Here is a 22,097-nt window from a genome sequence, read left to right as displayed (position 1 = left end):
ATGATGTGAAATCAGTCAAAGAGTTGCTAAAAAGCAGACTAGAACACGTTAAAACTGTTGCAGGCACAAGGAGCCATCATCCAGCGGATTCTGACAATGTGCAGATGAGCAGAGTGTCTGGTTATAACTATAGGTTCATGCACAACATGTGTCTTCACAATGTGTCTGACTCAGGATTCAGAAGCAAAAGCAGTGACATACAACCAGGTTGCTATGTTATTGCTGTTTATGATGACAGATGGTACTTAGGATGTGTTGCAGAGTGCTGTGAAGCAGAAGGTGATGTATTTGTGAACTTCATGGCACCGGCAGGACCAGCAAGATCATTTCATTGGCCATGTTTGGCAGACAGGTGTTGGATTCCTTTTGAACATATTCTTATGACAGTTCCAGTTCCTACCACAGTGTCAGGAAGACAGTACAATTCGCCACTCAATGTACAGAGTACAGTAGCTAAAGTGTGGGAGAACTTCTGTTCGAAGCACAATCAACTGGTTTTTAGCAGTTAATGTGCAGTAAACGTAAATGATAGGTTGCATTAATCTGTATATATGTTGTTGCTTAGTGATTAAACAGTTGTGGGAGAGGATAAGATGATGCAGTACAGTTTATGATATGTTTTTACAAAATTGAGTTATGGAACAATGGCCACATCACCAAATACATCTGTCAACTTCCATTGTACACAAATGTCTTGCAATAACATGCTGAAATTTTGAGATATATATCATTATGGTCTACTTATGCAGTGTGTGAAATTTGGCTTGGATACCACTTGTCCTTTTTGTGCTACCACGCTTCAAAAATCCATGTTTTTCAGGTAATTTTTCAAATTTTTGTATTTTTGTGTGCATGTAACTCAGTTTTTGTGACTGATGTGGGCATGATGAATTCTGTGTGTGTTTAGGCCACATTAAGCTTACCACAAAAAATTTATACTCTTTTTGATTGAATCATATTTGGCACAGAGGGCACCTACAATATGTACCTTTTAACGTATTACATTTTTTAACCACATTTTGGAATTTTTCATTTTTCCTATTTGGTGTTTTGATTGATGGAGTTTGTTCTCTAAATGGATGTTACTGGGTTGTAAAAATTTCACTGGACTATGTGGAATAGTTCCAAAGTTATTAAGACCTGAAGTTGGGTCTGAAAATAGATTGCCAGATGCAGGTTGCAATTTCCGGGTCACGCCACCTTCTTTCACAAGTCATAATTATGGAACTAATTGGCAGGGGAAATGAATACTTTGTACATGAGTGTTCCACACATGGTAGAATTAGTGTAATGTACTGAATTTCAGTCAAATCTGAGACTATGAGCTGGAGCCCCTGGTTGAACTGACATGGAATGACCCTAGATTTTTAAAAATAAGAATTACGTAAAACACATTGATAGAGATCTAACAAGTAAATTTGAGGCAAACATGAAAACAGCATTAAACAACACAGTCATCATACTCAACAAAAGTAAAAAGTGTTGGTGTACAATGATGAAAGCATCCGACCAGGCCTGTTGTTTTCTGTATGAGCAGCCTGGCCTACCATCTCAGCAAAAGTAGTAAATGATATTCTCAATAAAAATTTTATTTATGACAAGCTGTGTACAATCAAAAATTTGACAGAGCTTATACATCAAATAAAAGACATTAAAATCCCAGCAAATTCTAAATTATCTTTGTTAGCCATTACCAGTCTATATGCTAACATCCCGGTTGGCAAAACTATCCACGTTATTGAAGAAAATCTTTGGTGACATGGCTGAATAGAAGAGATGATGTTGATGAATGTATCTTGCTATTTAAACCTACTTTATCACACATCTATTTTATTTTTAACTTCCAGTAATACAAACAAGACAAGGGCCTTGCAGCGAAAAATTGTTGTGCGTGCACTGTAACAGATATGCTTCTCAATAAAATTGAAAATGATTTTTTCGATAAGCATACAGTGCGGAACTTAATTCACAGTACTAATGAAGATATAGTGATGCCACTGTAATCCTCATCAGTGAAACTAAGAATACGAGGAGAACAACAAAATAAATTTTTTTAGATCTAGAAATTGAGAAAGAAAATTCGCCATATACTTCCACCATTTTCAGAGAAACCAAATTACAGTTATGGTGAACCAAAACTCTTGCAGTTCTGGGAGCTGCAAAGAATTTTTCAATCTTGCATTATAAGAATATACAAATATACACTGAGTCAAGACAATATTAAATCAGAAATTTCCATAATTAAAACTATTGCACAAAACAACTGATTTAATCCTGCAGTTGTCGACAAAATTCTTGCCAAAATAAACAATATTAATACAAGTAAATTAAAATAAAAAAGTTGCATTTGAAGAAATTCAAAACAAAGAGAGCTAAATACATTGTTTTACCACAGTGGTCACAAATATCAGGAAAAACTCAGCACACCTTTCAAAAAGCCAATTTAAACCTTGGATTCAGATCAGAGAACACAGTAAAATGTTAACATACCATTCACTAGAATGACCAACAAGATAATTAAAATGCAAAGAGTGTGAAAAAATATACAGTGGACAAACAAGAAGAAATTTTAAAATGAGATTTTGAGAACTCGTGAATAACAGTGAAAACAGTTCATCAGCATTCAGTACACATTTGCAAAAGCAAAAACACGAAAAGACAGATGTAGCACAATGCATGTCAATTCTACACATTACTGATAAAGGCAAACATCTAAACATTTTTGAGACACTAGAATTTTTTTCTCACATGGAAGAAATTTCAGACTACTATTCTGAATGAACAAACTGACCTGTAAAACAAAACATTTTATTGAAAATGTTATAAATATCCTTGTTCAAAGATAAAGCAACATTTTAAATGAAACATAACAGACTTTATACTATGAGGGTTTAATGAAAAGTAATGCCTCCACCTTCATTAAGTGGGTTTGGATGGGAATATTTTAATAAATCAAACGCAGAAATAATCCTTAGAATGTGATCTTTAATTACCAATATTCACTTTTCCACATAATCACCAGCCAATTGGATACATTTCTGCCTACAATGAACAAGTTTACTGAAGCCGTCATGGAAAAATCACCACTCTGTTTCCGCAACCACAGTCTCACAGTTCTCTCATAGTCTTCATCAGAAGCATAATGATGTCCCCGCAGATCGTCTTTCATTATCAGGAACAGGTGGAAGTCAGACGGTGCTAAATCTGGACTGTATGGAGGATGCTGTACGATAGTGAGATTCAGTCTCTGAAGTTCTGCTTTGGTGGCACGTGAAGTGTGTGGTTTGGCATTGTCATGCTGCAAGAAAACATTTCTTTTTCCTTTCGGACCCTTCTTAGCCATTGTTTCAGAGTTCGCTGCATTGTGATATAACGCTCTGAATGTATTGTTGTTCCACGATCAAGGAAATCAACATGCATAACACAATCTGCGTCCCAGAACACTGTGGCCATGATTTTTCCAGCTGGGGGCTGCGTCTTGAATTTCTTTTTCTGGGGCAAGTCTTTGTGTTGATATTCCACAGATTGACGTTTTGTGTCCGGGTCATAATGGTGTACCCACGTTTTGTCTCCTGTCTCAATTGAAGTTAGAAAGGCGTCACCTTCATTCTTCTAACGCGAGAAGAGTTCCTAGCAAATTACAAGTCTGTGTGCTTCCATTTCAGGAGTCAGCATCCATGTTACCTGTCGTGCACAGATCTTCCGATAGCCAAGTAAAGCAATAATGTGACCCACACGTTTGTCTGAAATGCCGATTGTGCTTGCAGTTTCTCTCTGTGTGATACGACAATCGTCCTGAATCAATCTGTCAACATTTTGCTTGTGAAACTCGGTGATTGCTGTTACAGGACATCCAACTCTTTGTTTGTCACACAGGTCAGATGTTCCCATCTCATCATGTTTAAACTTACTGGCCCAACGACACACAGTACTCACATCAACACAATCACCATAAACTGCTTTCACTCTGATGAATCACCTTTGGGGTGACACCTTCTGCTGTCAAGAATTCAGTGACTGCACATTGCTTAAATCTCATTGACCAATTGTTGGCACAGGGTTCCTTACTGTACACTGTAACAACACACCCGTTCAATGCCAAGGCTTCCCGCCAACTGGAGTTGTAGAGAAGAGGCTACGGAACCAGCCAGTACATGCCGCATACCAATGCTGCCAATTGTTGAAGAGTTATGAAGGTGGAGGCATTACTTTTGAGCAAATCTTCGTATTTATACTTACACGTTTTACATTAACTATATTTTTATGTATTTGTTAACAGTGGACATAACAAACAGAGATCACACACATTACCTGAGATAGAGAGAGAGAGAGAGAGAGAGAGAGAGAGAGAGAGAGAGAGACTTGTATCATAAAGCACTATTAATTTTCAGTAATATGAGAATGTGTTAGAAATCATGTAAAATTAACAGAACATGTGCAAAAACTGCTGCAAAGGCTTGAAAGTAAAATGTAAGTATGTACAAATCAGTATACACAAAATTATAATCACCTTCCAACTTCCATAACAGACAGCGTATAACATGTATTATGTATTATTTTTATGTATCTTCTTTAGGACCACAGATGATTATCATAAGCTTAATACCAATGTGGTAAATTAAAGAAATAAATAAATAAAAGCAAGCAGCTTTGTCTTTATATACAAATAAAAATGCTGTTTATAAAGTAAAGGAATTAACATTTGCTCATTGCACGATTTTGTGTTTAGAAAGAACCGGGTAGACTACCTATTTGTTTTCTGCCTGATGTTATGATCTGTTTCCTAGCTTTCATTGTACATACTGGTATAAGAACTCATTGGGTCTTTGAGATATAAACTGGTATTCTGACATTATTAGGTAGTGATTGATATTGTGGCCCCTGTAAGCTGTCGTGCATTACATGTAAACTCTTTGTCATTGTGACATTAAAATTGATGGCAAAACAATGAAATATGAGTTGACACATAACACACAAACAAAATACACGGAAGTCAATAAAGAGCTATGGCTCTTTAAAATGTCAGTGCTTCCGCAGTTATTAACTGAGGTTTTTTTTTGTTTTAACAAACACTGTTCAATACTGCAAGCTTTATTGCTATCCGTGTACACCAGATGGCCGCTTTAATGCATACAACAGCAGCCAACAACCTGATTGCAGCACCAGACAATTTAACGTCCACTACATGCAATCTGAGCCAAGATGGAAATACGAAAAATCTTTCAGAGTAAATAATATGCAAAGTTGGACCGATTCATTAGCGAATTGTAGTTTCAGATCACATAAAACATCCGTCACATTGGTGAGAGAGAAAACTTTTCTGAACTGTTTTCATAACAAATGTTTAGTGATAAAATATATTTCCCTCATGCTGTAACTAAGTAATGAGAACAGGATGCATTGCCTTTATAGTTAACTAGCTAGGTTAGAAATTCTACGACTGTGAAAATTAGAGCTGTAAGTGTGCCTTATAAGTGTGCCAGTTTCTGTTCATCAAGATAAAACAAGCAGATTGTATGTTATATATATGTAACTAGTAATTATCTTGATGGGATGGCTACATCCATGAAATGAGCTCTTGAAACGTGATGTTGGTATTAAAGTGAAGAAGCACTATACAATGAATTTCATTTATCTTTACTTATTATTCAAGAAGACTTACATGGACCATATGTCCATACAGATACAAGTAAGGAGGAGACAGTGTTCAGCCACAGCAGACTTTTCTAGCTGACCCAATCTGGTGTGACATCAATATGTTCAGTGAATCTATCCTTAATAGTGCAACACGTCTGACCAATCTATGATTTCCCACACTGGCACAGGATTTTACATATCGTTGCCTCATTAGACTTAGGTTGTCTTTAACAGAACCCAGATAGTTTTCACTTGCACTGTAGGGTGGAAGACACATTTTGTTTGATGTTTCTTGAACATCCTGTCAATCTTAAAGGACACACAATCACCATAGGGTAAAAGAACCATTCTGATGTAGTTCTCTGTTTCTACTCGCTCTTTGTGACCTTTACTGCAGGAAGGTTGAAAAGCATTCTAGAGTGTTTATCAGAGTACCTGTTTTGTGCAAACACAGAGCGAAGATAGCCAAGACCTTACGAACATGTAAAAAGAGAAGATGAAACAAGTGACATAAAATAAAAGAAATTCTCCCTTTTACTCATGGAGATAAAAATTAAATCAGTGTTATTACGATACAAATCCAAACACTATTTGAGTTCTTTTCTCATTGTAAAGGTATTCTTTTCTGTTCAATAAAACATCATTGTTTATTCAAGATAAGTTATACAGGCTAAGAAAGGGGGGAAAAAATGCTTCAAGAAGCATAAGATTATCATGTCACAGAGAGTAACCACATCCAAAGGATGTGGGTGTGTTGCATGGTTTGTTCATTTTGATATCTCTGTTATAATATGCAACACAGATGTTGCTAAAAAGTAAATGCTGGAGGCAGCCTAAGTGAAAGGATTGTAACTGTTGTTAGAGATTAATATCTTAAGAAATCTGCATGCAGTTATAACATACAGCAGACAGTAAATAGTTCATATAGTTCTTCTCCCTCTCCCAGGCCAACTCTCCTGGTCCTTGCACCAAGCTTTCCACCATCCTTTCCTCCACATTGTCCCAGCGTGTTCCCACAGAAGTCATTATTGAATATATTATGCCTCAACCGTCAAGAATAGCTTCTGTAATTTCTTTTGTTTTCTCAGAGCAGAGCAGAAGAGAAGAGAAGAGAGAGAGAGAGAGAGAGAGAGAGAGAGAGAGAGAGAATAATTTTAATGCAAATTGGAGTTAGTGTATTCCAAGATCTGCATTAAATTAGCTAAAGTTATTGATATACCCTGAATTGATACATTTTGGAAAGATGCTGATGAAAATTGTATTAAATTGTATGTGGAAAGGACATGTGCATGAAAATTATTTATAGAGTACTTTTTATTTTAGATTCAAGTGATGGAGAAGATGGACCTTCACGATCTATGTCAAAGAAAGAACGTTACTTCTGGCAGTATAATGTACAAGCGAAAGGACCAAAAGGGCAGCGGCTTGTGCTTAAGACAAAGCTGGAAGACCCACATGTCCTGAATGAAGTAACAGATCCTGTATTTAGTCCTCAGTGCTCAGTTCGAGGCATTAAGCACAGGTAAATACTGTAATTTTTTACTGTACATTACCACATATAGTCACAGACAAAACTCCAGTCACTAACAGCTTAATTAAACTAAGTGGACGTCGTTTGTTTTGAAATTGCAATTTTTCCAGAGAAATACATTTTCCCCTTAACCTTGATACAAGTTGATCACATTTCTTTTGCATGAGATTGTTTTTTTGAACGGGAATAATGATTCTGTTCCACAAAATTTTTATTTCGTTTCGTGTATCAGTTGTAATTTTTCTGTCTCGGTGGACGGCTGGCTTTTCCATATCCCTCAAAACTTTTGCAGTAATTTTTCCTTTCATTAGCCATTTGTTGCATTGCACACAAAATATTTTAAAATATATTGTTTCAGTTTTTTCGCAGTACATTTTTGTTGTTGTATGCATGGTCCGCATTGATGAATAAATATGGGGTATAGAAAAAGAAGAGTGTATACTATGAGGACAGAAATTGGAAAGTGAAAGAGATAATGTATGGGATAGTATTTGTATGAAGACAATGAAATGCAGTTGAGGAGATATGAAAATACAGGTAATTGTGCACAATAATGAAGGGAGCAGTCAATTTTTCCAAGTACTGTAAACATACACAGTATCAAAGGGACAAAATAGTGTTTGAGTATGGAGTGAACATCACAACAAAGAATAGTATTATGAAAAGAGAGTAAGACATTCTCACTAGAGGTGCTTATGTCCTACTTCTTCCTCATATGTAATGAAGTTGTAGGTAACCATGCAACTTAGGAAACTTTTCTGTCCAAAGTGAGAGGTAACGTCATCTGAATCATCACAGATAATAACAGCATATTGTTGTAAACGAATTATATTGATATCCATTATTCATTGTATGGTGGTTAAATTTAAATTCTTTCAAATACTTTGCTGTGTAATTAAATGACATGGTGCAGAACTCATTATTGAATGAAGTAGGTCTCTTCTGTCAAGAGTAATTTCTATGATTTGTGCTGTTTTCTCAGGGCAGCTGTAGAGGAATATAGAATAATTTTAATGCAAATTATATTTAGTATATTCTGTGAACTTTACCCCATCTAAACTGTGTCACATCACCAGCAAACTCCGTATCATTTTGACATTAAAATTAATAGCAAGATAACAAAATATAAGAAACTAATGGCTACAGAAAGTGATTCTACCTGGGAGCTCTTGAGGCAAGTCAAGAATTACATCCTTATGAGGATTAAAGGGACTTCCCATAAGGTATCCATCTTCCTAGAGTGATTTGTGGGACACAAATACGAAGGGGCATGTACTGCTACAGCATGGTGAGTCAATGTCTACAAGCCTCTGGACTTGGAATGCTTCACCAGTCACAGAAAGAATGACTGTTTATAAATGATAATATTAACTTGTGAGCTGTGCTGGCACATGACCAGTCTTTGAAAAGATTGCGTTATTCCAGTACTGTCAGATTTAGCAGCACTGGGGCCTGGCCTAAGATTTCTGTGCGTATAGTTCTGACTGCCGTTTTGCAGTGTTCATGTGTCTTGTCAAACTTTCGGGCATGGTATGGTGGTCACAAGCCCTGCTGCCACAACTAACTTCTTGTACATTGGTATTCTGAGCCAGGTTAAAGAACATTTGGAGCAGTGGACTGAAGGAACTTGGGTAATTGTCCTAAACCATGGAACATGCTCAGCTACTTGTGTGCTGCACTTGCAACACAAAGTTTGGCTAGATAGTCAATGGCATAGATCTTTGAAACTCAACTGTCTCTACTACTGTCTATTTAATAACAATAAATTGAAGACATGTTTTAGCAACGAGGAACAGTGCAGGGAGGAAATTCAGGTGTATGCTTTATTGGACTTAAACGAGAGCAAGTCCAACTGTAAGATGATAATGGGGGATTTAAATGTGAATGAAAAACAAAGGGTAAAGAATGAGTCTTTTGTGGCAAACTTCAGTTTTAACAACTGAATGACTGATTCCATACTTCAGTAGGTTTTTTGAAGTGCAACAAGTTTTTTCTTAATTTTTTTTTTTTTGAGAAGAATATAAATAGAAAATTGGCTTGATAAGGACCAAATGGAACTAAAAATGTTATTCACTGTATTGTTGCAGACAGTTAAGAAATTGTGCACATTATGATTATCCCAAATCATTTTAATCAAGCATATGATAACAGGAACATGTTAATACGCTGAATTAGACAAAACTATTAAGACTTTTCGTAGAGAGAGAGAGAGAGAGAGAGAGAGAGAAAGGGTGTGTGTGTGTGTGTGTGTGTGTGTGTGTGTGTGTGTGTGTGTGTGTGTGTTAGCATTTGATGAGAAATGGATGAGGATTGAAGAAACCACAGATTTGAAAACTATGTGAGTATGAAAGAAACAAAAGAGAAACTTGGAAATTTGCAGGTAGACGTTACATTTCATCAGTTAAGATGGCAGTTCGTGCAGTAACTCAAAACAAAGACAAATTGTACAATTGTTTGAAAATGTAGTTAATTGTTATGTTGTTTGAGGAGAGTCAGAATTACAATTATTCAATTACAAATAATGGCTCTCAGTAATAAAATATTAAAGCTGCAGGAGAACAAATCATACTAAATTATTCATGAAATGTCAGTGGAGAAAGCTAGTTCCTCAGAACTGAAACAGTGCTGTAATTGTTGTAGGTGGCAGTAAAGGCAGTGAAAAGCCATAGAACTGTTAGCAGTGGAGTTTAAGTAGCTGCATCTGCTGTTCATTATGAAGGAAATAGAACATGCCTGAAAATTACTCTTTGTGTTTCCGAAATAATATGTTATACTCTTTTGTCCCATCTCTCTCTCTCTCTCTCTCTCTCTCTCTCTGTCCTCTCCCTCCCTCCCTCCCTCCCTCCCTTGCTGCCCCCCCTCTCTGCCCCCCCTCCCTCTCTCCCTACACCTTCCTATGTCTCTCCTTTCCTCCCTCTTATCTCTCGGCCTTCTCTTCCTCTTTCTTCATGTTACCAACTATTTCCACCTCTCGTATCTGTCACACTTTTCTTCCACCATCTTCATGTTCCCTGTTCTTTTCACCCATCTCTCCATCTCTTCTTTGTTTCAGTAATTCACTGTCTCCTCCACTCTGTTCATATTTTAAACTGTTCATTGTTTTTAGTTTCCCTCCCTCTCCATATACATCTGTCATCCCCTATAAATGAAGATGTGTTCTCTCTGCTTTCATTCACTTATAAATCAACAGCAAATTGTCACTATATGTTTAAGTGAAAGAGAATAGTATTCCAGAAACTGTTACAATGGTTAAGATGTTTGTCTTGCATTTGTGAGGTTGGACATCCAAATTTAGGTTTTCAGTGGTTTCCTTATGCAGTTTAAGGCTCCCCCTGCGGGTTCGGAGGTTAGAATAGTCCCGCGGTATTCCTGCCTGTTGTAAGAGGCGACTAAAAGAAGCCTCAAACTTTTCGGCCGTATGTGATGGTCCCCTGTTGGGTTTGACCTCCATCTCTAAAAATTTTTCCGAAGAGCGAGCCGATTGGGGAATGGCGCCTTACTTGGTGCATTTTGTCCATATAGCGATCAGACCTTTCGCCAGCTTCTTTGTCATTGCATTGCAGTCCTGCCCCCTCTCCGTATGTTCCTGCGTGCGCTTTCCACCTTGCGCTGTGCAGTGGCACTTTCTGCACTGACGGTGACTATGGACCACATGTCACCTAACATCCAGCACGGTAGCCAGTCCGTTGTGGTGCGGCCGCCATGTACCGTGTTGGTTGTAGCCCCCTGACAACACAGGGATCGCTCTACTAATGCCTGCGCCGTTAACTCCCCACATATGCCAAGGAGTAGATGCCCGTCTCCCTGGGGCATCAGGACTCCTGGCAATGGCCATCCTGCCAGGTGGCTATTGCTGCGGCTGGGTGGCGCCTGTGGGGAGGGCCCTTGGTCGGAGTAGGTGGCATCAGGGCGGATGACCCGCAATGAAGCGTGGTACATCATCTCTCGCTGGCGGCCAGCCGCCAGCAGTCTCTAAGCGTTCTCGGGCTCAATTTAATGCTCAGAAGTACGATCCGAAAACGTTCCCCTCTTTGGCCACGCCGTGAGAGGAGTGTAAGTCTCAGGATGGAGGTAACAGTTATTCGCCCCGATTCTTAGTTTGCATGAGAGCTGATGGGGAGTCTTTTCTATCCACAAAGCCTCAGTTCTTCGTCGAGCATTTAGAGGACAAGTTTGGGGAGGTGGAGGGCTTGTCCAAAATGCTCTCTGGGTCAGTACTGATACAAATGGCATCCTCCGCCCAGTCACGCAGGTTACTTGCTTGTGACAAGTTGGGGGATGTTAACGTTACCATTACACCACATAAGAGTTTAAATATGGTCCAGGATGTTATTTTCCATAGGGACCTACTTTTGCAGTCTGATGACGAGCTGCGCGCCAACTTAGAGCGTAGAGGTGTTCATTTCGTCCGGCGCATTCATCGGGGTCCGAGGGACAATCAGGTTGCTACCGGTGCCTTCATCTTGGCCTTCGAGGGTGATACGTTACCGGAGAAGGTCAAGGTGATGGTATACCGTTGTGACATCAAGCCCTATATCCCTCTCCCGATGCAGTGCTTTAAGTGCTGGAAGTTCGACCATATGTCTTCCCGCTGCACTTCCAGCCTCACATGTCGAGATGGCGGATGCCCATCACATCCCAATACTCCATGTGCCTCGCCTCCCATCTGTGTCAACTGCAGAGAGCATCATTCATCTTGCTCGCCAGATTGCAAAGTCTTTCAGAAAGAGCGCAAAATCATGGAATATAAGACCCTGGACCGGCTGACCTATACTGAGGCCAAAAGGAAATATGACAGACTACATCCTGTGCGAATGACGTCTTCTTACGCAGCTGCTACAACAACTGTGCTAGCCCCATCAGTTTCGAGACTTCCAGCCAGATCGATGAGCAGTACAACTACTCCTGCCCACTTGCCCGTGGGGGGCTCTACCCAACCAGTTGCTCCTGCACCACCTACCTCAGGAGCAACATCCTCCCACCCATCGGGGACGTCCGTCCCCCCTTCTCAGCCGGAGAAGCGTCTCTCTTCTTCGGCTGCTCTCGCCCGTAAGGGTTCCCTTGGGACCCTCCCTTCCCAGGCTTCCACTGGCGGGAAGGATGACGCCCGACAGTGGCAGGAGTCCCCACCAGTGGCTGGTCGTAGGGCTTCGCGATCCTCCTCCGTCCCGGAGACTGATTCGGTGAGGCCTTCCCAGCCGGTGAAACCCAAGGTTCAGCGAGAGAAGTCCAAGCGCAAGACCTCTAAGGCCAAAGAACTTGTGGTGGCACCGACCCCACCGCACCCTTTGTGCTCTGCGTCTGAGGATGAGGTCGAGATTCTGGCGTCCGCTGAGGACCTTGATCTCGCCGGTCCCTCAGACGCCATAGATGTCACTTGTATTATCCTCCAGTGGAACTGCAGCGGCTTCTTCCACCATCTAGCTGAGCTCCGACAACTTATCAGCCTTCACCTTTTCTTCTGCATTGCTCTTCAGGAAACTTGGTTTCCAGCAATGTGAACCCCTGCCCTCCGTGGCTATCGGGGTTATTATAAGAACCGGACAGCTTATGAAAGGGTGTCTAGTGGTGTCTGCCTCTACGTCCTTCACACTCTGCACAGCGAGTCTGTCCCTCTCCAAACACCTTTAGAGGCTGTCGCTGTTCGGGTGTGGACGCCACAGGCTGTTACTGTCTGCAGTCTTTACCTTCCACCGGATGGTGATGTCTCGCAGCATGTCCTGGCTGCGCTGATAGCCCAATTGCCGCCACCTTTCTTGTTACTGGGCGACTTCAACACCCATAACCCTCTGTGGGGTGGGTCAGTGGCAACAGGTCGAGGCGCCACCATTGAGCATTTATTGGCGCAGCTCGATCTTTCCATTTTAAATGACGGTGCCTTGACACACTTCACACACGCGCATGGCACATACTCCGCCATTGACCTTTCGATCTGCAGCCCTAGCCTTTTACCGTCTGTCCAATGGAGAGTGCATGATGACCTATGTGGTAGTGACCACTTTCCGATCTTTCTGTCACTGCCACAACGTCACTCTTCTTGGCGCCCTAGCAGATGGGCTATGAATAAGGCTGACTGGGACTTGTTTTCCTCCACTGCTGCTATTGAGCCTCTCTCTAATGATGACATTGATGCAGTGGTTCAATCGGTCACCACCGTCATTGTTACTGCCGCAGAATCTTCAATTCCCCATTCTTCTGTGTCCCCTCGGAGGAGGACTCTGCCTTGGTGGTCGCCTGAGATTGCTGAGGCAATTAAAGATCTCCAGCGGGCGCTACAGCGTCACAAGCGACGTCCCTGCATTGAACACCTCATCACCTTCAAACAGCTGCGTGCGTGGGCCCGCCGCCTTATCTGCCAAAGCAAGCAGGAGTGCTGGGAGCAGTATGTGCCCACCATTGGCCTCCATGTCTCTCCATCGCAGGTGTGGGCCAAAATCCGACGCCTCTATGGCCATCGGACCCCTGTCAGCGTCCCTGCGCTCTCACTGAATGGAGCACTTTGTACAGACTCCGAAGAAATTGCCAACAGCTTGGCAGAGCATTTTGCTCTGAGTTCCGCTTCTTCCAATTACCCACTGGCCTTCCGCTCCATTAAAGAGCGGATGGAACATCGAAGCCTTCCTTTTCGAACCCACCATCCGGAATCCTACAATGTTCCATTCAGTGAGTGGGAATTTCACAGTGCCCTCGCCGCTTGTCCTGATACCGCTCCTGGGCCAGATGGCATCCACTGTCAGATGCTGAAACACCTTTCAGTGGACTGCCAGCGGCGGCTCCTCGACCTTTACAACCGTATTTGGGTCGAGGGTGAGTTTCTGTCGCAATGGCGGGAAAGTATTGTTATCCCCATTCTGAAACCAGGCAAGAGCCCTTTGGAGGTGGACAGCTACCGTCCCATTAGCCTCACCAACGTTCTTTGCAAGTTGCTTGAACGGATGGTGAGCCGGCGGTTGAACTGGGTACTGGAATCTCGGGGCCTTCTGGCTCCGTCTCAGGGTGGGTTTGTTAAAGGCCGCTCCGCCACCGACAATCTGGTGAGCCTGGAGTCGGCCATCCGTACTGCCTTTGCCCGCCGTCACCACTTGGTCGTTGTCTTTTTCAACATGCGGAAGGCGTACGATACAACATGGTGTCATCACATCCTTTCTACGCTTCATGGATGGGGTCTTTGGGGCCCTTTGCCGATCTTTATCCGCAATTTTCTGTCGTATCGTACCTTCCGTGTGCAAGTCGCGGCCTCCCATAGTTCCTCCCGAGTCCAGGAGAACGCGGTACCACAGGAATCTGTCCTCAGTGTCTGCCTGTTTTTAATTGCCATAAATGGGCTCGCTGCAGCGGTGGGAAATTCTGTCTCCGCTTCCCTGTAAGCTGACGACTTCTGCCTTTACTACAGCTCTATTGGCATTGCAGCTGCTGAACGTCAGCTACAGTGCGCTATCCGTAAGGCACAGTCTTGGGCTGTCGCTCATGGGTTTCAGTTTTCGGCAGCCAAGACCTGCGTTATGCATTTCTGCCGGCGACGCACTGTCCACCCGGAGCTGCGGCTTTATCTTGATGGCGAACTTCTTGCTGTGGTTGAGACGCATAGGTTTTTGGGTGTAGTTTTTGATGACCGGTTGACTTGGCTGCCTCATATTCGGCAGCTTAAACAGATGTGTTGGCGGCATCTAAAAGCTCTGCGATGCCTGAGTCACACCAGGTGGGGCGCCGACCGATCTACTCTCCTACGGCTCTACCAGGCGTTAATCCAGTCTCGTCTGGATTATGGGAGCCTGGCTTATGGCTCAGCATCCCCATCTGCGCTGCGGGTGATGGACCCCATCCTACACAACGGAATACAACTTGCCACTGGTGCCTTCCGGACCAGCCCAGTGGACAGCATCCTTGCGGAGGCAGGTGTCCCTCCATTGCGGTTAAGGTGCCAAAATTTACTGGCCACTTATGCTGTCCATGTTTTTAGCTTGCCCGGGCATCCAAACTATCGTCTCCTGTTCCCGCAAACAGTTGTCCATCTGCCAGACCGTCGGCCCTAGTCAGGTTGTACGATCGCGGTCCGCATCAAAGAGCTTCTCTCCGGGCTTAGGGTTTTCACTGTCCCACTTCCTTTCCGGGCCACTTTGCGTACACCCCCATGGTGTGTTCCTCGCCCTTGCCCGAAGGACTCAGTCCCTCCAGAGGCCTTCCGCCGCCGCTTTTATTCCATCCTGGCCACGTATCAGGGCTCTGGCGTTGTTTACACTGTCGGTTCGATGGTTGCTGGTCGTGTCGGTTATGCGCTAACTCTAGGGGACCATTCCGAACAACGTTCATTGCCGGCTGGCTGCAGCGTTTACACTGTTGAGCTGGTCGCCATCTTTCGTACCCTAGAGTATATCCGCTCCTGCTCAGGTGAGTCCTTCGTGATCTGTAGCGATTTATGAGCTCTCGACCCGTGTTTCCCTCGTTCTGGTCTGGTGATGTCTATCCAGGAGTCCTTCCATACTCTTGCCCGTTGCGGCCGGTCTGTGGTCTTTGTGTGGACCCCTGGCCAAGTTGGGATACCTGGCAATGAAAATGTTGACCGCCTGGCGAAAGAGCCCACCAGTAAACCATCTCTGGAGATTGGCCTCCCGGCGACTGATTTGCGGGCAGTCTTACGCCGCGAAGTTCTATAGCTTTGGGACACTGAATGGCGCAATCTGCCCACGCCAAACAAACTCTGTCCAATCAAGGTGACGACGACTGTGTGGCGGTCGTCCATGCGGGTCTCCCGCCAGGAGTCTGTTGTCCTCTGCCGGCTGCGCATTGGGCACACTCGGCTGACGCACGGCCACTTATTGCGCTGTGAGGACCCACCTCTATGTCGCTGCGGCTCTGTTTTATCTGTGGTCCACATTTTATTGGAGTGTCCGCTTTTAGCTGTGCTCAGGCAGACGTTCGCACTGCCTGACACGCTCCCTGCCCTTTTAACAGATGACCCTGCTATGGCTGGCTTAGTTTTGCATTTTATTCAGGCAGGGGGTTTTTATCATTTAATGTGAGTGTTTGTGTTTTATTTTATTGTTTTGTGTTGATACTGGCCTTTGGCCTACGGTTTTAAACTCAGTTTTTAATGTGTTCTCGGTGGTTGGCTTTTCCTTTTTTTTTGTTCCTATGGTCTGCCAACCACCGTCACACTTTGTGTGATTTTATTTCTTTTTGTCTGGTCCTTGTCTACGTTTCTTTTGTTCTGTGTCGTCTGTCTCCTATTTTGTTGAACGTTTTTTAGTCTCTGTGGGTATTTTTAGTATTTGGAAAAAGGGACTGATGACCGTCACAGTCTGGTCCCTTGCATCCTACAAACCAACCAACCAGCTTAAGGCAGAAATTGGAATGCTTATTTTGAAAAGGACATTGCATATTTCTTACCTAATCTTTATCCTGTCAAGCTTGTGCTCAGTCTCTGATACCTTCATTGATGATGGCACATTGATTTTTAATCTCTCTTCTGTTCTTCTTGTTAGTTTTGAGAATTATTGTTTGCTTGTAATTTTTTATAATGTTTAGAATACGTATCTTCGGCGAGTTTAGTTTCTGCCTTGAACAGTTATCCATTTCTATCATTTTTCAGTAGAAGGTTAGATGACCATAATGATTTATTGGGATAATTTGAATTTTGTTCATTTTGAGTACTCCATAGGTAATGTAATAGAGACTACTAATGATTCTTAATCATGTATGTCAATTTTAAAGTGAAACATGTGGTGTAAGACTAGAGCTGTAGACTCAAAACTATGTCACTGAGTTGATGTAAAAGTGGTGGTGCGTGTAAGGATTCTAATTGTTTCATATTTCTCTGTGAGTTTTATAATCTAAAAATAAAATCTTATTCACAGTGGGAAAGCAAGAAAGGGCGATGGAAATGATCTGACTCCAAATCCACGTAAACTATATAATATTGGAAAAGAATTGGACAAACTGAACCGGATTATTAATGATATGACTCCAGTCAGTGAACTGCCCTTCAATGTGAGGCCCAAAACACGCAAGGAAAAAAATAAGCTAGCTTCCAGGTACGTGGTCTTTCAGAAGGATTTATCCAAGATGTAGCTATATTTTTAGTGCTTATTGTTAATATCACGTTTTAAATAGACATTTCTTTTTCTAAGCATTGGGACACAGAAAGAATATTATGTAAGAATAGTGCTATGATCCTTTATTCAATTCACTTAGTGGCATATATTTTATTTTATTTTATTGAGAAATGTAAAAAGCTGGGCCTTGCCAATTATGTTACTTGTAATAGTATACTTGTTGTGTTGTTGTGGTTTTCAGTCCAGAGACTGGTTTGATGCAGCTCTCCATGCTACTCTATACTGTGCAAGCCTCTTCATCTCCCAGTACCTACTGCAACCTACATCCTTCTGAATCTGTTTAGTGTACTCATCCCTTGGTCTCCCTCTACGATTTTTACCCTCCACGCTGCCCTCCAGTTCTAAATTTGTGATCCCTTGATGCCTCAGAATATGCCCTACCAACTGATCCCTTCTTCTAGTCAAGTTGTGCCCTCAAATTTCTCTTCTCTTCATTTCTATTCAGTACCTCCTCATTAGTTATGTGATCTACCCATCTAATCTTCAGCATTCTTCTGTAACACCACAATTCGAAAGCTTCTATTCTCTTCTTGTCCAAACTATTTATCATCCATGTTTCACTTCCATATATGGGTACACTCCATACAAATACTTTCAGAAACGACTTCCTGACACTTAAATCCATACTCGATGTTAACAAATTTCTCTTCTTCAGAAACGCTTTCCTTGCCATTGCCAGTCTATATTTTATATCCTCTCTACTTCGACCATCATCAGTTATTTTGCTCCCCAAATAGCAAAACTCCTTTACTACTTTAAGTGTCTCATTTCCTAATCTAATTCCGGCAGCATCACCCGATTTAATTCAACCACATTCCATTATCCTCATTTTGCTTTTGTTGATGTTCATCTTATATCTCCTTTTCAAGACATTGTCAATTCCGTTCAGCTGCTCTTCCATGTCCTTTGCTGTCTCTGACAGAATTACAACGTCATCGGCGAACCTCAAAGTTTTTATTTCTTGTCCATGGATTTTAATACCTACTACATAGTATACTTAAAAATCACAAAAAAGCCACCTTTAATAGAAAAAGTGATGGTCTACCAGCCCTGTGGCTCATCTTCCAGTGCTTGAACAGTCTGTTTCATTTTTGAAAACAGGTGGCTGCTGGTCGCGTTAAGAGTATGTAGATATGTATTACAACGTGATACACTCTCACTATTTTACAATTTTTTTTTTTTTAAATTGTAGTTACAGTGTGTCACCTCGTAATTACACCTATGTACTCTTTGACAGCAACATTATAAACCTTCTTAAGAAAATGATGTAGACTGTTCAAGTACTGGAAAATGAACCCCCAGGGTTGAAAATGCGTGGTGTATTAAAAGAAAAATCAGGTTTTTTAGTAAGGACAGTTTCACTTTTTATGAAAGTATCACAGTACTGACAATAATGTACAAATTTAAGAATGCGTAAACTTGAAGAAGTGAGTTACCATATTTTTACTGATGGTTCTGTGCCTGACTTAGGTCACCAGGGCTATGTTGTCCCATTAAATGAATGCACTGGTCACTTTGGAGTGCTGTAGATGGTGAGGACTGGTAACAGGCAGCCACGTAGCCCTCTATTGTGAACGTAAGTCAAGGCAGTGAAGTGGTGTGTACATGTCAGTAGATCAAATGGAATTGAGCTGTAAGATGGGCCTTATATAAGCAGGCCAAATATAGCTATAATTTTTGAAGTTGCCCGATGGCTCAGAGTGTTAATGTGGATTGTCCAACATGTCTGCAAGGAATGGTCTACCAGTTGCATCCTTGTAACAGGGTGTACGAACAATGGTCAGAGAAGATCCTAATCAACAGAGACCAGAGATAATAGGTTTTAAAATTGACAGTATTTGTAGCTGACAGTGGTTAAGGCACATCCCAAACAGTTTCTGAGTGAACATTGTATGCAGTGTAAATTTGGAGTCAAATACTTCACAAAAGGTTAGTGTTCTTAGCAGCACAGCAGTGAGACAAGCAACCTGCAAACTGGAGAGCAGCTGACTAGAGGTTTGTAGTGTGGGGTGAGTTTTGATCTTGCTTCTTTTTTCAAATGCACATCATCAAGTGCACCGACAGCCCAATGAGTTGTTTAATCCGCAGTGTGAGGATTGTTTAGTTCAGGCTAGATATAGGTCTCTGATGTTTTTGACCTGTCTTCCTTACTGTGACTTGGCACATTATAATAAACGTGGACCAGAATGTTTATTGAAATACTCTTGGTGACCAGGTATTACCTTAATGAAATTTCCACTCTGCAGTGGAGTGATATGAAACTTCCTGGCAGATTAAAACTGTGTGCCAGACTGAAAGTCGAACTCAGGATCTTTGTCTTTCGTGGACAAGTTCTCTGCCAACTGAGCTACCCAAGTACGACTCATGACCCGTCCTCATAGCTTTAATTCTGCCAGTACTTAGTCTCCTAGCTTCCGACTTGCAGGGTTAGCACTCCTTTGGAAGGTAGGAGTCGATTTACTGTGGACGTAAAGCTTTGAGGATGGGTCTTGAGTCTTGCTTGGATTGCTCAGTTGGCAGATCCTGGCACACAGTTTTAATCTGCCAGGAAGTTCCAAGTAATACCCTTCTCTTATATCTTCATAATGAGTTTTCTGCGGACACTCCAGTGCCCCAAGATGACAACAGCCATGTTCACAGGCTGCACACATACATTCCTGGTTTGATGAACTCTCAGACATCCTGTCCGCTTTGAGATGACCCATTAACTCCTTCGGTCATAATACGAAGTGCCTGGGACTATTTCTAACAGTGACTGAAACGTGGTGCCCAAGATCCCCGCAGTTTGTTAGCTTTACAGGATCTGATCATCAGTGAGTGACTTCAGCTGGGTATGGCGTACCTGAAGAAGCTTGTCCACTTATGTCCTCACCGAATTTACGACATTGTTAAGACTAAAGTAAATTTTATGTGACATCAGTGTGATGTCTCCTGTGGGTATCTAATTTTTCGTCCCTTGTGCTTGTATCTAGCACGTGGCAGAGTGAAATTTGTCAGCATAGGCTGTCACTTAGAGCATGATTGGTGGAAAGACTCCTGTTTATTTTTGGATGTTTAATGAGTGTATTGGAGTAATCAGATAGGTAACAAGAGGCCACAGACTTGCCTGATATGGAGCAGTGTCACTATCATTATGCACCTGCAGTTAAATAAATACTCAGAGGAATGTAAGTCTTCAGTCTCCAACCAATGCCAGTGCAAATTTAGGTGTAGGGTAAACCTATGGTACTTGGTGTGTAAAAAATCAATCTAAAGGCCAAGATCATTTGCAGCAGAGCATGAAGTGGATACCTACATGTCACATAAATGGGCTTAGTAGCAATATGTTGTCAAAGTGAGTACATGAAGTAGTCTGCAGTCAGTTGCCACAATATTCAGTCTTTCATACCTATGATTCATCACTCTCAGTTTTTGTCATCTCAGTACCAGCAGCCATTCTGTCTTGCAGTATTTTTTGTATTCTATCAGTGAACATGATATTTGTGTGTTCATATGTAACTTCCTCATAATGCAAGTTGGTTCATTAAAACTGTTTGCTGTGGTGTACGGGAAGGTGACGTCGTTGAGTGACTGTACGAGGATACAGGATGACTTGGACAGGATTTGTGATTGGTGTAAAGAATGGCAGCTAACTCTAAATATAGATAATGTAAATTAATGCAGATGAATAGGAAAAATGATCCTTTAATGTTTGAATACTCCATTAGTAATGTAGCGCTTGACACAATCACGTCAATTAAATATTTGGGCGTAACACTGCAGAGCGATATGAAGTGGGACAAGCATGTAATGGCAGTTGTGGGGAAGGCGGATGGTCGTCTTCGGTTCATTGGTAGAATTTTGGGAAGATGTGGTTCATTGTAAAGGAGATCACTTATAGAACGCTGATGCGATCTATTCTTGAGTACTGCTCGAGCGTTTGGGATCCATATCAGGACAGATTGAGGCAGGGAGTAGAAGCAATTCAGAGGCAAGCTGCTAGATTTGTTACTGGTAGGTTTGATCATCGCGTGAGTGTTACGGAAATGCTTCAGGAACTCGGGTGGGAGTCTCTAGAGGAAAGGAGGCGTTCTTTTCGTGAATCGCTACTGAGGAAATTTAGAGAACCAGCTTTTGAGGTTGACTGCAGTACAATTTTACTGCCGCCAACTTACATTTTGCGGAAAGACCACAAAGATAAGATAAGTGAGATTAGGGCTCGTACAGAGGCATATAGGCAGTCATTTTTCCCACGTTCTGTTTGGGAGTGGAACAGGGAGAGAAGATGCTAGTTGTGGTACGAGGTACCCTCTGCCATGCACCGTATGGTGGATTGCGGAGTATGTATGTAGATGTAGATGTATATGTAGATCAGTAGTTGTTAGCATCCCACTTAAACAATGAATTGACATCATTTAGTTTCAATGCGGTGGACTTAGAGAATTGTGGGCAGAATTTAACAGATTGTAAATTGTGCACTGGAAATGTGTATGCTGAGTAAGTGGATTAAGAAAGGAAAAGACCCACTGCAGTTTAACAATGAAATTCAGTAAATGCTAAGGAAGCAAAGGCTGTTACTCTCTCAATTCAAAAGAGAATCCACAAATGATGCCAGGCTAAACTTGTTGAGATTTGTAAAAAGAGCGATGCATTAAGTGTGCAACTACAACCACTGTCAATCATTAATAAAAGATCTTACCAAGGATCCCTGAAAATTCTGGTCCCATGTAAAGTCACAAAGTTATGTATAGTTACTCGTTGACCAGTCTGGTGTGTCAGCAGAAGATAGCAAAAGGAAAGCTGAAGTTTTAAATTGGGTATTTAAGAAATCATTCACA

The 22,097-nt window shown here is 41.9% G+C and overlaps 1 protein-coding gene across 1 annotated transcript in view; it reads left to right on the top strand.

The window, feature by feature from the left end:
* Positions 1-22,097, top strand: part of LOC124616017 (protein CREBRF homolog) — a 110,083-nt gene that overhangs the window by 50,499 nt on the left and 37,487 nt on the right. The window contains exons 4-5 of the mRNA XM_047144237.1: positions 6,961-7,159; positions 17,023-17,199. Coding sequence (XP_047000193.1) covers positions 6,961-7,159; positions 17,023-17,199 — 376 coding nt within the window. The remainder of the gene's footprint in view (positions 1-6,960; positions 7,160-17,022; positions 17,200-22,097) is intronic.

Source organism: Schistocerca americana, chromosome 1, assembly GCF_021461395.2.
Source record: "Schistocerca americana isolate TAMUIC-IGC-003095 chromosome 1, iqSchAmer2.1, whole genome shotgun sequence".
NCBI classification, from domain to species: domain Eukaryota; kingdom Metazoa; phylum Arthropoda; class Insecta; order Orthoptera; family Acrididae; genus Schistocerca; species Schistocerca americana.
The sequence above is the reverse complement of the archived record's forward strand: the minus strand, read 5'-3'. Positions and strand labels throughout refer to the sequence as shown.